General features: G+C 44.7%; 1 protein-coding gene across 3 annotated transcripts in view; it reads right to left on the reverse strand.

The window, feature by feature from the left end:
• Nucleotides 1-12,420, reverse strand: part of Xpo6 (exportin 6) — an 84,654-nt gene that overhangs the window by 6,366 nt on the left and 65,868 nt on the right. For all 3 annotated transcript variants that reach the window (XM_048333247.1, XM_048333246.1, XM_048333248.1), the window contains 6 exons: nt 11,965-12,057; nt 7,896-8,040; nt 5,447-5,593; nt 4,494-4,683; nt 1,232-1,387; nt 29-143 (listed from right to left, as the gene is read on the reverse strand). In XM_048333247.1, the coding sequence (XP_048189204.1) occupies nt 29-143; nt 1,232-1,387; nt 4,494-4,683; nt 5,447-5,593; nt 7,896-8,040; nt 11,965-12,057 (846 nt within the window). The remainder of the gene's footprint in view (nt 1-28; nt 144-1,231; nt 1,388-4,493; nt 4,684-5,446; nt 5,594-7,895; nt 8,041-11,964; nt 12,058-12,420) is intronic.

Below are 12,420 nucleotides of genomic sequence, written 5' to 3' on the forward strand. Positions count from 1 at the left end.
AACGCCTGGGCAGCAGGCATGTGGTTACCTGGTAAACATATTGAGGAAGGTCTGTATGATCTGTTCAGTGAAAGGTACGCCCATCTGTACTCTAAGGCCTCGGAACAGAGTGAGGAAGAAGCTCAGCATCTCATCAGTCACATCTAAGTAAAGGACAAACAAACAGTCAAGAGTTATGCACTGGGGACCAGCAAAGCCTCAGCTTCTCCACTGACTACATCAGTGCTGCTCTCTCTCTCTCTCTCTCTCTCTCTCTCTCTCTCTCTCTCTCTCTCTCTCTCTCTCTCTCTCTCCCTCTGGCCTCCTGCTGAAAGAAATTTCTCCAAAACCGTCAGCCAATGATGAAAAGTGGAAAATGATTAAGGGCCTGCTGAGCACTCAGCTCTGGCCAAGGAAGCGATGCTACATGGCCCACCAATAGAAAATGGAGGTGGCCTCAGAGCCTCCCTCACTGCCCAGCATCCAGCAATGGTCAGCTTTTACTGCAGATGGATTATATTGTGCTCACACTGACAAAACTACTCAACTGGGCCAGCCCCCAAGGGCCTCAAGCTACTTCTCTTTATGACCAAAAATCCTTGTAGTCAGGTCAGGGTTAAGTGGCTGCAAGTGGATAATGAAGGCATACTCTGGTCACAAGGCCCAAGTCCATTAAATGGATTAATTGCAGAAAATACTGGTTTCAGCTAATGTGGCTTCACTAACAGATCTCAAAGATCATCTCTGCCCAGTATATTGTGGCCTTTCCTGCACACAATTCATTCACACAAGATAACTGCTGAATATACTCATAAGCTGACAAGTCTACTATAAATGCTTTTAGGAGAGCCAGACAAGTACATCCACAGAGCTGGAGCGCACTGTCAGTGACAGCAGCAGTGACAGGGGCTGGGAGAACGTCTCAGTCAAACTTGCCTTGCCACAGAAGCAAGCGCACTGATCTGAGCAAAGGCGCCCTGCCTCTCCTGTGTTAGGCTTGCCACTGTCTCGTCCTCTCATCATCCCTCTTCAGGGGAGGTGAGGGCTTCAAAAGGAAGACTAGGCAGGAGGCGGCAAGTGACTCAGGGGCTCATGAGATGTGCCAGGGCCCCTACTGAGTGCTCTGCCCCCTTTTCCATGAAGCCTCAGCCCAGATGCCCCAAAGAAGCAAAGCCCTGTCACTGCGCTTCCTTCCACCGAGCAAGTGCAGACACATGGCTCTTAGCAGCAACTCCACCCTCAAGGATCCTACCTGACTGATGGATGAAAGCTGGAAAGAGGGCCAGAGAGACCTGAACAGACTCCTGCAGTGACTGGTAGCAGATCTGCCGAGACTTTGTGGCCTCCCCAGAGATGTTCTCCACAATATCTTCCAAGACACTGAGTGTCTGGTGGATGATCACTTTGGCTGCAAATCAAGATTAAGTTGCAGGTTATGAGCTGCCTAAGGACACATTGCAGTTAAGAGGGAACACAACAAAAGAGAGAGAAGAGGGGGGAAAATGAGGGAGGAGGTAACAAATTGTACAAGAAATGTACCCACTGCCTTACATATGAAACTGTAACCCCTCTGTACATCACTTTGACAATAATTATTTTTTTAAAAAAAGAGAAACTTGACTTGCTAAAAGAACACATTCTGTCTTAATTCTGTTAAATACTTCCCTCCTTCCCTCTGTCCCTCTCCGCCTCCTTGTTTTTTTCACTGCCAAGTCTCTAGTTGTCTGCCTGCCTACTCACTTCAGTCTTTGCCTGTTTTTCCTTACCCACGAGCCACAAGTCCACAGAAAAGACAAACTGAGCTATAAACTCAGGTTAGGTGTGGTAGCCTTGGCCTTAACCAGAACCTACAGTGGTGAATAGACTGGTGAGGGAAGTGACAGTAGTGATTGATTACCACAGGCAAGAATGAACACATTTGGATCAGCCTTCTCCTTCCAACAGAACTAATCTACATGAAGCACACAGGGTAGCATGGTGATCGGGCCAGGAATAAATTGCCTAACCCAGCCATTGGGTCTATCAGGCCTGTACTCTGAGAATACATCTTATCATTATCAGAGATTAGATAGTCCAATAATATATCTAATTCTAGCAAAATGCTGACATATGATTTTATGTTATATTCCATACAGTATACAGGGAAAATGGAGGTACCTGCAGCCAACACAGAAGGGCAGGGAGCCCTTGATATGATCCACGGAGTTAGCAACTGGCCAGATGCCTTGGGCAGGATCCTTGCTAGTACCCCTAGCAGAGAAGGTCCAGAGCAGCACAGATAGAGACCCCATGTGTCAGCTACCCGACAGTGAACTCAGCCCTGTTTGGAACCCTTTAGCTCACCAGCCACTCTACGGGCTAAAGCAACTTCCAAGAAAGAAGAGGCTCTGAGAAGAGACTCTCAGGAGTTCTGTGGGCTCGATTCTGCACCAACTCTGCTCACGGCTGAGTCTTGGTTTATTTATCAGAATAGGTGGGCCCATAAAAAATACTGCTATATACACAAGACTGGTAGAAGACAATGGCCCATAATAGGCCTAGTCACAGCAACCTGGAGTGAAAGCACAGTTATACTACTGACCAGGAGTGACCTCAAACTACTGCAAGCACATGGGCCAACTCGGAAACTCATGCAGGACAGACATTTTCCTAAGAGCACACAAGCTCTGGAGAAGCAGCCTAGGGGGAAAACCAAACAGAAGTCCAGAGACCAAACTCTGACCTCTGCCATGTAAGAAATTAAAAGTAGAACAAGTATATTTATAGGAATGGAAGCATAAAGCCTTGAAAGCACTGTAAGTATGAATAATAGAACAGGCCATTAACTGTGGTACTTCCACAGGAACAGTATATTATACAACCAGGGTAGGGCATGCCTGCTTTCCTAGCCCTCAGGAGAGGAGGTGGGAGGATCTGGAGGCAAAGATACTTTCCAAGTGATAGGTTGTTAGAAACTGCTTGGGAAACGAGAGGCAGAAGTGATGCAACAAGAAGCACAATGCCACTGCCCCCAATCTGCTGGGAAGAATCGGACAGAACAAGACTAAGGACCTCTGCAAGGAAACAAGCATGGGCCTTTGAGAATACAGTGGACATTTGAAACAAAGCAGGTGCTTTCTGTACTGAAAGAGGTGACAACCAAACAGGGCATTTGGCTTTTAAAAAAGCCAAACAGAGCCGGGCACTGCTGGCTAATACCTGTTATCCCAGCTACTCAGGAGGCTGAGATCTCAAGATTGCAGTTCGAAACTGGTCAGGGCAGAAAAGTACCCCTGAGACTCTCATCTCCAATTAACTACTCAAAAACCAGAAGTGGTGCTATGGCTCAAGTGCTACCTTGAGCACAGAGGCTCAGGGACAGCACCCTGGCCCCAGTTCAAGCCCCACAACTGACCAAAAGAAAAAAAATCACTTTCTGAAAAGTTAAGCCCTCTGTACATCACCTTTATAGCAACAATTAAAAAATTAATTAAATTTTCACTTTTGAAAATAGGAACTGGTGATTTAGGAGTTTTTTTCTTCTTTTTCTTCTAATGAGTTCATGTCAATCTTCTGATTGTAAAAATGTTTTAAAAAAGAATGCTAAAAAATAATGTCTATTTCACAAAACATCTCTGATAGTATACTATCAGATGACTATATACTATCTACTATATATATATGCTATATACTATCAAATGACACTAATGTTTTTTATCGTGAAAATAGACTGTATTTTAAAGATTTCTATAATATTAGATATTTCTTTCTTTCTTTCTTTCTTTTTTTTTTTTTTTTTGCCAGTCCTGGGCCTTGGACTCAGGGCCTGAGCACTGTCCCTGGCTTCCTTTTGCTCAAGGCTAGCACTCTGCCACTTGAGCCGCAGCGCCACTTCTGGCCATTTTCTGTATATGTGGTGCTGGGGAATCGAACCGAGGGCTTCATGTATACGAGGCAAGCGCTCTTGCCACTAGGCCACATCCCCAGCCCACAATATTAGATATTTCAACAAGTTTTTTTCTGACATTTAGTACCTAGAACTAGAGTTCTTCTGCTTCACTTTTTTCCTCCCTCTTAAATACAAAAAAAAAAAAAACTTCAAGTATGTTTGTGAAGATACCAAAACTTCTGAACTATTTGCATTTGGAAAAAGGGTAAACCAGCCTCACAAGACAGTCTCCCAATTGCCTTCCTAGTGCAGAGGGGAAGTGCCCTGCTGCTCAGCTGAAGTGATCGGCGGTCACTGTAGCTGTCTTCTCTGTGAAAGACACTACCAAGAGCACCTTTCCAGGCTCGTTTCCATGGTCTTTAGCACATCCTACATTTTACCTAACCTTGGGTACATGCACATGTCCAGCCCATGTGACAACTGAATTTCATGGGTAAGTGGGATTCTACCTCCTGCACCTGAGTTTTCCACTTAGCAACCATGGGACCTAACCACTGAATTCACCTCCTGAGCTAAGACACAATTCTCTGCCATGAAGGAGGAGCCATGTCAACCCTGCCCAGCTCCCTGACCAGGGCCCACTTACTGTCATCCAGGGGCATCTTTCTCTGTGGGGCAACAGCATTGGGCTTCAGGTTGCGATAGTCCCGGGACAGGGCAGAGATGAGGCTGGTGTGGCTGATGGAGCGCACAGGCCACTGCTGCTCACTCTCAGGGAGATTTGGCCATGGGAGCAGCAAGATGTTAGAGAGTGCCCGGCACACCAACACTTGAGCCTAGGAGACACCCAAAGATATCCATCAGAGTCAGACAGGTAACTGTACCAGCTGCTAGCCTTTGGCTTCAATGCACACCTAGAGCTCAAGTCGCAAGCTTCTTTCTTACAGCCTGGGCAGGACCTGTGCTCATCTAAGTTGGCCCATTTCTAAGGAGCCTCAAGGTTTAGAACCCTGAGGCAGGCATGGCCAGGCTTGGCCTCCAGAGGCCTCTCTGGCATTCACATTGCCCTCTAATCCATAGATGCGGCATTACAGAGGTGAAATCCCATTGTAGACATTAAGTCTGCCATGGCCCTTCGCTGCTACCTCTGCTAGCTTAAGGAGCCACTCAGAACAGGGGGGAGAGAACACTTCTCACATCCTGGTTCTCTGAAGAAGGGCTTCTGCACCCCTCCTGTTCTCACCCACAACACACCACACCACCACCATCCAACCTGAGCCTGCCAGAAGCCTTCTTAGAAAATACACTCGCCTGGTATTTTTCCACCTTCAAAAAAACCAAGTATGCAACAAAAGAAACCAAACTGTGACCCTCACAACACTGGCCAATGATGTTTTCTGAGCAGCCCAACTCTGTGTGCATACATACACATGCGTGAGAGCCCCAGCTGGGCCAGCCCCCTGCCTATGTGCCTTAGCAAAGAAGCACACAATGCAGGAGTGCAGGGGGCTGTGTCATCAGGCCCACTACCCCACCACTCCTTAAGCAGTCCACTCACTGGTGTGGACACACACGGTACAAAGCAAAGCCACCCCTCACCTTATCAGCAAGCCGCTGGGCAGAGGCATCAGTAATCCTGTTGAACACCTTTTGCACTGCAGGGATGCTGATCAGAAAGACAGGCCGCACAGTGGTGGCCAGTGAGACTAGTAAGTGGCAGGCAGATAACAGCAACTTGTCTTGGACCTGGAAACGGAAGAGGACATGCTGGTTCACTATGTTCCCCATTGGCTGAAACAAGAGACACTGCAGAGGTGATGGTCTGGTCATAAGCTAAATCACCAGGATCCATCTGCAGAATCTGCAAAAGGTTCCTGTGGCCTTTGCCACCTCCACAGCATCTTGTACCACTACCATTTCCTGATCCCTTTTCCCAGACAGTGGGATTTTTTGTTGTTTTGTTTTTTGCCAGTCTTGAGGGGCTTGAACTCAGGGCCTGAGCACTATCCCTGGCTTCTTTTTGCTCAAGGCTAGCACTCTGCCACTTGAGCCACAGTGCCACTTCCTGCTTTTTCTGTTTATGTGGTGCTGAGGAATTGAACCCAGGGCTTCATGCATGCTAGGCAAGCACGCTACCACTAAGCTACATTTCCAGCCCCAACACTGGCATCTTTGAACTTAGTCATTTCTCAGCTCATGAACTCACAGTGGCATTCTTAAGCTGTTCTATCACATGGCACTCGCTGGGTACGCCATCCAAGTCCCCCTTCAAAAAATGAGGGTTTCTTCCCCCAGCTTGGGGGCTTGAACTCAGTACTGTGTGCTTTTATTCAGTTTGTTTGCTCATGGGTGGCACTCCACCACTTGAGCCATGAATCCAGTCCAGCTTTTTCCTAATTAGAAATGGAGTCTGAAGGACTCTTCTGCACAGGCTAGCTTCAAACTGCAATCCTCAAGGTCTCGGCCTTCTAAGTAGCTAGGATTACAGGTATGAGCCACCAGTGCCTGGCAAACAATGACGGCTTCTTCATGTTGTTCCTCTGGCTCCCACCAAGCCAAGCTCTCATACAACCCTTCCTTGCTACAATTTATCAATCACACCAGTGTTTCTTTCACTTCAGCACACCTAACAAAACTTACCAAGTATCATTGTCACTTCCAACTTTGCAAAAGAAAAATCTTGGGAGAAGATGAGTATTTGGGATTAAACCCAGGGCTTTGTGCAGGTCGAGCACATTCTACCTTTGAGCCACATTCTCAGTCTCAAGAGAACATTTATAGATGAGACCTAACACTAGTAAGACACACCAAAGTCAGGGAGTCCAGATGATTTAGGAAAGAGATCATTATAATTTCCAAGAACCACTGGTGGCTTGTAATCCTAGCTACTCAGGAGGCTGAAATCTAAGGATCGTGGTTCAAATCCAGCCTGGGTAGGAAAGTCCATGAGACTCTTATCTCCAATTAACCAGAGAACAAAGTAGAGCTGTGGCTCAAGCTGGTAGAGTGCTAGTCTTGAGCAAAAGAGCTCAGGGACAGTGCCCAGGCCCTGAGTTCGAGCTCATGGCAGATAAATGTGTATATATATGTGTATATATATATGTACATATATATCCAAGAAGCATAAAATGCTCCTCATCTCCACTTATTCTAAACTGTTACATTCATAAATACATGTATTTTAGAAGGATTCCCAGTAACATTCTTTAATGAGGGAAGCCTAAGTCAGCAACAGCTTGGTAAATTTACGGAACAGACAGACACCTTAGGGAAGAACACAACTTTTTACAAAGTGTAACTTCATAGTTATACTTTGTCTTTATAGATAACATACATTTATGGAAAAATGATACATTGTGCTTATTAAAACAATACATTGACAAAAGTGATACAGTACTAGATATGATTTTTAAAACTATGAAAAAAGAAATAAGAGAAGTAAACATGGTCTAGGAACATCAACTGGTAGTCTTCTTGGAGGACAACTTAGTATAGCTTACATACAGGATACATAAAGGATGTAACCTCCTTTACTCAGTAACTCTACTTGAGGGAAGCCCCACTATATGGGACCTCTAACGTGTATACAAGAGGCACATAAAGGCCACACATTCCCTTCAGTGAAAAAGTCAAAGAAAGTCCCATGGAAGAACAACTATGGGCAACAGAAAAAACAGGAGCTGCTCCTATGTAAAAGCAACTGAAGAAGCAATGCCTGCAGCGACCCATAGCACTGACAAATGTAAATAATAGCAAAGGTCTAGAAGAACATGAAACCAACTGCTGGACAGTGCTTAGACCTGTTCAGGGGAAGGGCTTTAAGACAGCAACTCCTTTTAGTCCACAGACTTGAACAATATTTATATTTTTCATAGTGATCATGTATTCATGTGAGACTTTAGAGAACTAAAAAACAAAGTTATATTCGAGTGTTATACAAAATAACACTTGTGTCACAGTGCAACATTTTGGTTTTCAGGTAAACAGATATATAGACAAAAGGACAGGCAAAGTCAGATACAAAGTGGGGCATTCATTGTCTCAAGACCTTGTTGTTGATCAGGGGTGTGATTGCATCCATGGTGGTGGAAATGAGTGTCACAAACTGCTGCGTGTTCTGTCGATGGGCTTCACTACAGTACTGCGCTAGCCAGTGCGAGTAGGCCTGGAGGGCAGCTAGCGACTGGGCATGCCTGTGAAAAAGAGGAGAGATGTGATCCACAGGGTCAGGAAAACGTAGGATAGCATGACGCTTGTTTCCACTATGATGGCTGTTGCAGGACATGGAGATAGCATGGAAATCATTGACCTGCCCAAATAAGACCTGAAAACAACTATTCATCGCCTGCATGTGGCCACCTAGAACACAAATGGTAGTCCATGAATGTCTATCAGATCTTACCCAATCTTTCTACAATATACAAGTTCACCTAAGAAGAGGTAAAAATTGTAAGATCTGAATCAACAGAGTCAAGTGATAAGGTGTTGACTTTAGATCTAGTGAAAATGTAACACCTACAGCTGCAAACCAAGACACAGGTAAGTACCAGGTATCACAGCTTTGTAAATTGGGTTTCAACCTGATGGTCTCAAGTTCAAGCTTCCCTTGACCATCTGTCTGACTAGTGGAGAAATGAGGTAGCAGAGACCATGTGTCCTTTCTGCCAGGGTCCTACTGCATTAATGTGTAGTAAGATAGATGTCCAAGATGCTTAACAATAAATCTTACTAAGGCGATGCAACTGTAAAAGAGATTCCATATATCAGACCTGTAATCTACCTAAATGTAATTCTCCCCTTCCTTTACAGTTACTGAACAATCTGTGGTGACACTACGAGATGTAATAAACACACTGGAGGGCCCTACCTAAATCACTCTACAACTAATGATTTTTCTAATTTTATCTTTTCTTTTCTATTTTTCTGCTGGCAATCTTCTTCGGTTAAAAGAAGTTTCCCTGCTATCTTGTCTTTAAGATCAATATGAATATATAAAATCTACATGAATTTATATCAATATAAATCAAGAATCTATATGGATTCATATGTATACCTATCTACACACACACACACACACACACACAAACACACACACACACACACACACAATCACCATCCTCATTTTCTCCTGGTGATCAGAAAAGCCCATTAAGCCAGTCCCCACGTGTCCTCCTCAAATATTACTGACCTTCACACCCCACTTCCTCAAACTACAATCTTCTCCAGGACTACCCTGCCCTGGCCTTACTGCATTTCCCTAAGGCCCATTGGTTCTTTTCAGAGGGGCCACACTTGCTAGTGTCCCCGTTTCTGGGACCTTTCAGTGGACACAGCAAGGATAATGGCAGAAAGGACATTACAATCAAACTCAGCAGGTACAACTACAGGGCAGATTCACAATAGGGGCCTCTCAATAGGACCCAAAAGCAAAGGCAGTCACCATCTCACAGGTGCTCACATACATGCATGTGCACTCCATGCATGACTGGCATCTGATCTATAGCAGAAACTTAACATGTGGTTCATAATTACTTGTCCCATTCCTGGGACCAATGGAGACATTTGAGTTCTTTGAATGCTTTTTTTTTTTTTTTTTTTTTTTTTGGCCAGTCCTGGGGCTTGGACTCAGGGCCTGAGCACTGTCCCTGGCTTCTTTTTGCTCAAGGCTAGCACTCTGCCACTTGAGCCACAGCGCCACTTCTGGCCATTTTCTGTATATGTGATGCTGGGGAATCGAACCCAGGGCCTCATGTGTATGAGGCAGGCACTCTTGCCACTAGGCCATATCCCCAGCCCCTGGAGACATTTGAGTAGAAACCATATATTATTACTTCATCCATTAAATCTTTTGAGTGTTGATAATATTACTGGTATGGAGGAGAATGGCCTTATTTGAAAGAGACTCATACTAAAGAACTAATGGGTTGGTAGGATGTTATCTGCAGTTTATTTTCAAATGGCTCAGATGTGTAAGCATGCAGACGTACAGAAAGCGTAAGAAACAAAGGCAAAGATAAAAATATTTGTAACTGATGAATGTAAGAGTGTGAGAAAGTTTATTCTATTGGTTTTCCCATATTCTACAGGTTTGAACTTTTCAAAGTCAGCTGAGTAAGAAATGTACTAATTACCCTAAAGCAAGAATATCTAGGGGGCTGAGAATACGGCCTAGTGGTAAGAGTGCTTGCCTCCTATACATGAAGCCCTGGGTTCAATTCCTCAGAACCACATATATAGAAAACGGCCAGAAGTAGCACTGTGGCTCAAGTGGCAGAGTGCTAGCCTTGAGCAAAAAAGAAGCCATGAACAGTGCTCAGGCCCTGAGTTCAAGCCCCAGGACTGGAGAAAAAAAAAAGAGTATCTATGCTGGGAATGTGGCTTAGTGGTAGAGCGCTTGCCTAGTACACATGAAGCCCTGAGTTTGATTCCTCAGCACCACATGAACTTTCTGTTCAGGCTGAAGTGGTGCTGTGGCTCAAGTGGTAAGAGTGCTAGCCTTGGAGCTAAAGAAGCTCAGGGACAGTGCTCAGGCCTGATAGAGGGAGGGAGGGAGGGAGGGAGGGAGGGTGGGAGGGAGAGAGAGAGAGAGAGAGAGAAAAAGAAAGAAAGAAAGAAAGAAAGAAAGAAAGAAAGAAAGAAAGAAAGAAAGAAAGAAAGAAAGAAAGAAAGAAAGAAAGAAAAGAAAGAGAAAGAATCTAGACATTAAACATTTGAAACTTAAGCCAGGAGCCAGTGCCTCAGACCTATATTCCTAGCAACTCAGGAAGCCGAGATCTGAGGATCGAGGTTCGAAGCCTGACCAGGAAGGACTCTTCTCCAATTAACTACTTTTAAAAGGGGGGTGGGGGAGGAAGTGGAGCTGTGGCTCAAATGGTAGTGAGCTAGCTTTGAGAAAAAAAGAAAAGCTCAAGACACATGCAGGCTCTGAGTTCAAGCCCTAGGACTGGCAAAAAAAAAAAAAAAGTTTGAAATTTATATGGAAAAGGCAGTAAAATTTGGTATTTTATTCAAGTCCAGAAAACATTCTAGTAAGTTTTGTTTATTTTGTTTTTTGTTGTTTTTTTGCCAGTCCTGGGCCTTGGACTCAGGGCCTGAGCACTGTCCCTGGCTTCCTTTTGCTCAAGGCTAGCACTTTGCCACTTGAGCCACAGCGTCACTTCTGGCCGTTTTCCATATATGTGGTACTGGGGAATTGAACCCAGGGCTTCATGTATATGAGGCAAGCTCTCTTGCCACTACGCCATATTCCCAGCCCCATCTAGTAAGTTTTAAACACCAAACCAAAGGGGGGGAAGGACATTGTTATGGTTTGAACATGAAATGTCCCCCACAGGCTCACATATTCAACACTTGATCTCAGCTGAGACCTGAGGATTGCAGTTCGAAGCCAGCCAGGGCAGAAAAGTCCATGACACCCTGGGCTGGGAATATGGCCTAGTGTCAAGAGTGCTTGCCTCCTACACATGAAGCTCTCAGTTCGATTCCCCAGCACCACATATATGGAAAATGGCCAGAAGGGGCGCTGTGGCTCCGGTGGCAGAGGGCTAGCCTTGAGCGGGAAGAAGCCAGGGATGGTGCTCAGGCCCTGAGTCCAAGGCCCAGGACTGGCCAAAAAAAAAAAAAAAGTCTATGACACTCTTATTTTCAACAAACTACTCAAAAAGGCTGGAAGTAGCACTGTGGCTCAAGTGGTAGAGGGCTAGCCTTGAGCACAAAGAGGCTTAGGGACAACACCCAGGCCCAGAGTTCAAGCCCCTGGACCAGCCCCCCCCCCCAAAAAAAAAAAGTGTTCCCACAATAGTCCTGGTGGACCTTGCAGCCTCCCCTCCCTAGCTATATAGTTTTCCTCAGCCTACACAGGTCTGCCTGGTCTACAGAACCTTCTTCTCTACTGGCTCCCACATCCAACTAACTCTACTCCCTCCAGTGCCCTGCCTCTGACACACTAAGCTAATTCTCTCTCTAGAATATTCTGTCACTAGGATATTCATTCTACTCTTAAGAGTTTAAGAGTCATACCCCTAACCCTGGCAGCAACTATTGCCTTCCCTCTATCAAATTGTTCAAAGGCAAGGATGTGGCCTTTCCTGAGGAGGCACAAACACTCATCTACTCACACATCAATGAGGTCAGGTTTCAACACTGATGGCACGGCTGTTTCAATGTTGTATAGTTTTATCTGAGATCCATACAGAGTGACTTTAACCAACCTGTTGGCAAAGAAACAGATGAAAATGGACTTCAAGCATAAGGACAAAATGAACAAAATTGACAAGGTACCAACTAAGAAATGCCCCAACCACAGACTTTTTCATAATGAAAGAAGCCACACTAGATCTTTAATTTTTATCCAAAGAAAATAACCTTGAGATGGGTGTGAAGATTTCTATACAAAGACGTTTACTAAAATATTAATGTTGTTAAAAAACCTTAAAAATGAATATAACACAATGGAATATATTACACTTAATTTTTTAAAAACATGCTTGGAAGAGTATTAAATGACACAGTCAAGGTATTTGAAATACAAAAGGGCTAAGAAATGCTCATATGTATAATAACCACATTGACTT

Source organism: Perognathus longimembris, chromosome 23, assembly GCF_023159225.1.
Source record: "Perognathus longimembris pacificus isolate PPM17 chromosome 23, ASM2315922v1, whole genome shotgun sequence".
NCBI lineage: Eukaryota > Metazoa > Chordata > Mammalia > Rodentia > Heteromyidae > Perognathus > Perognathus longimembris.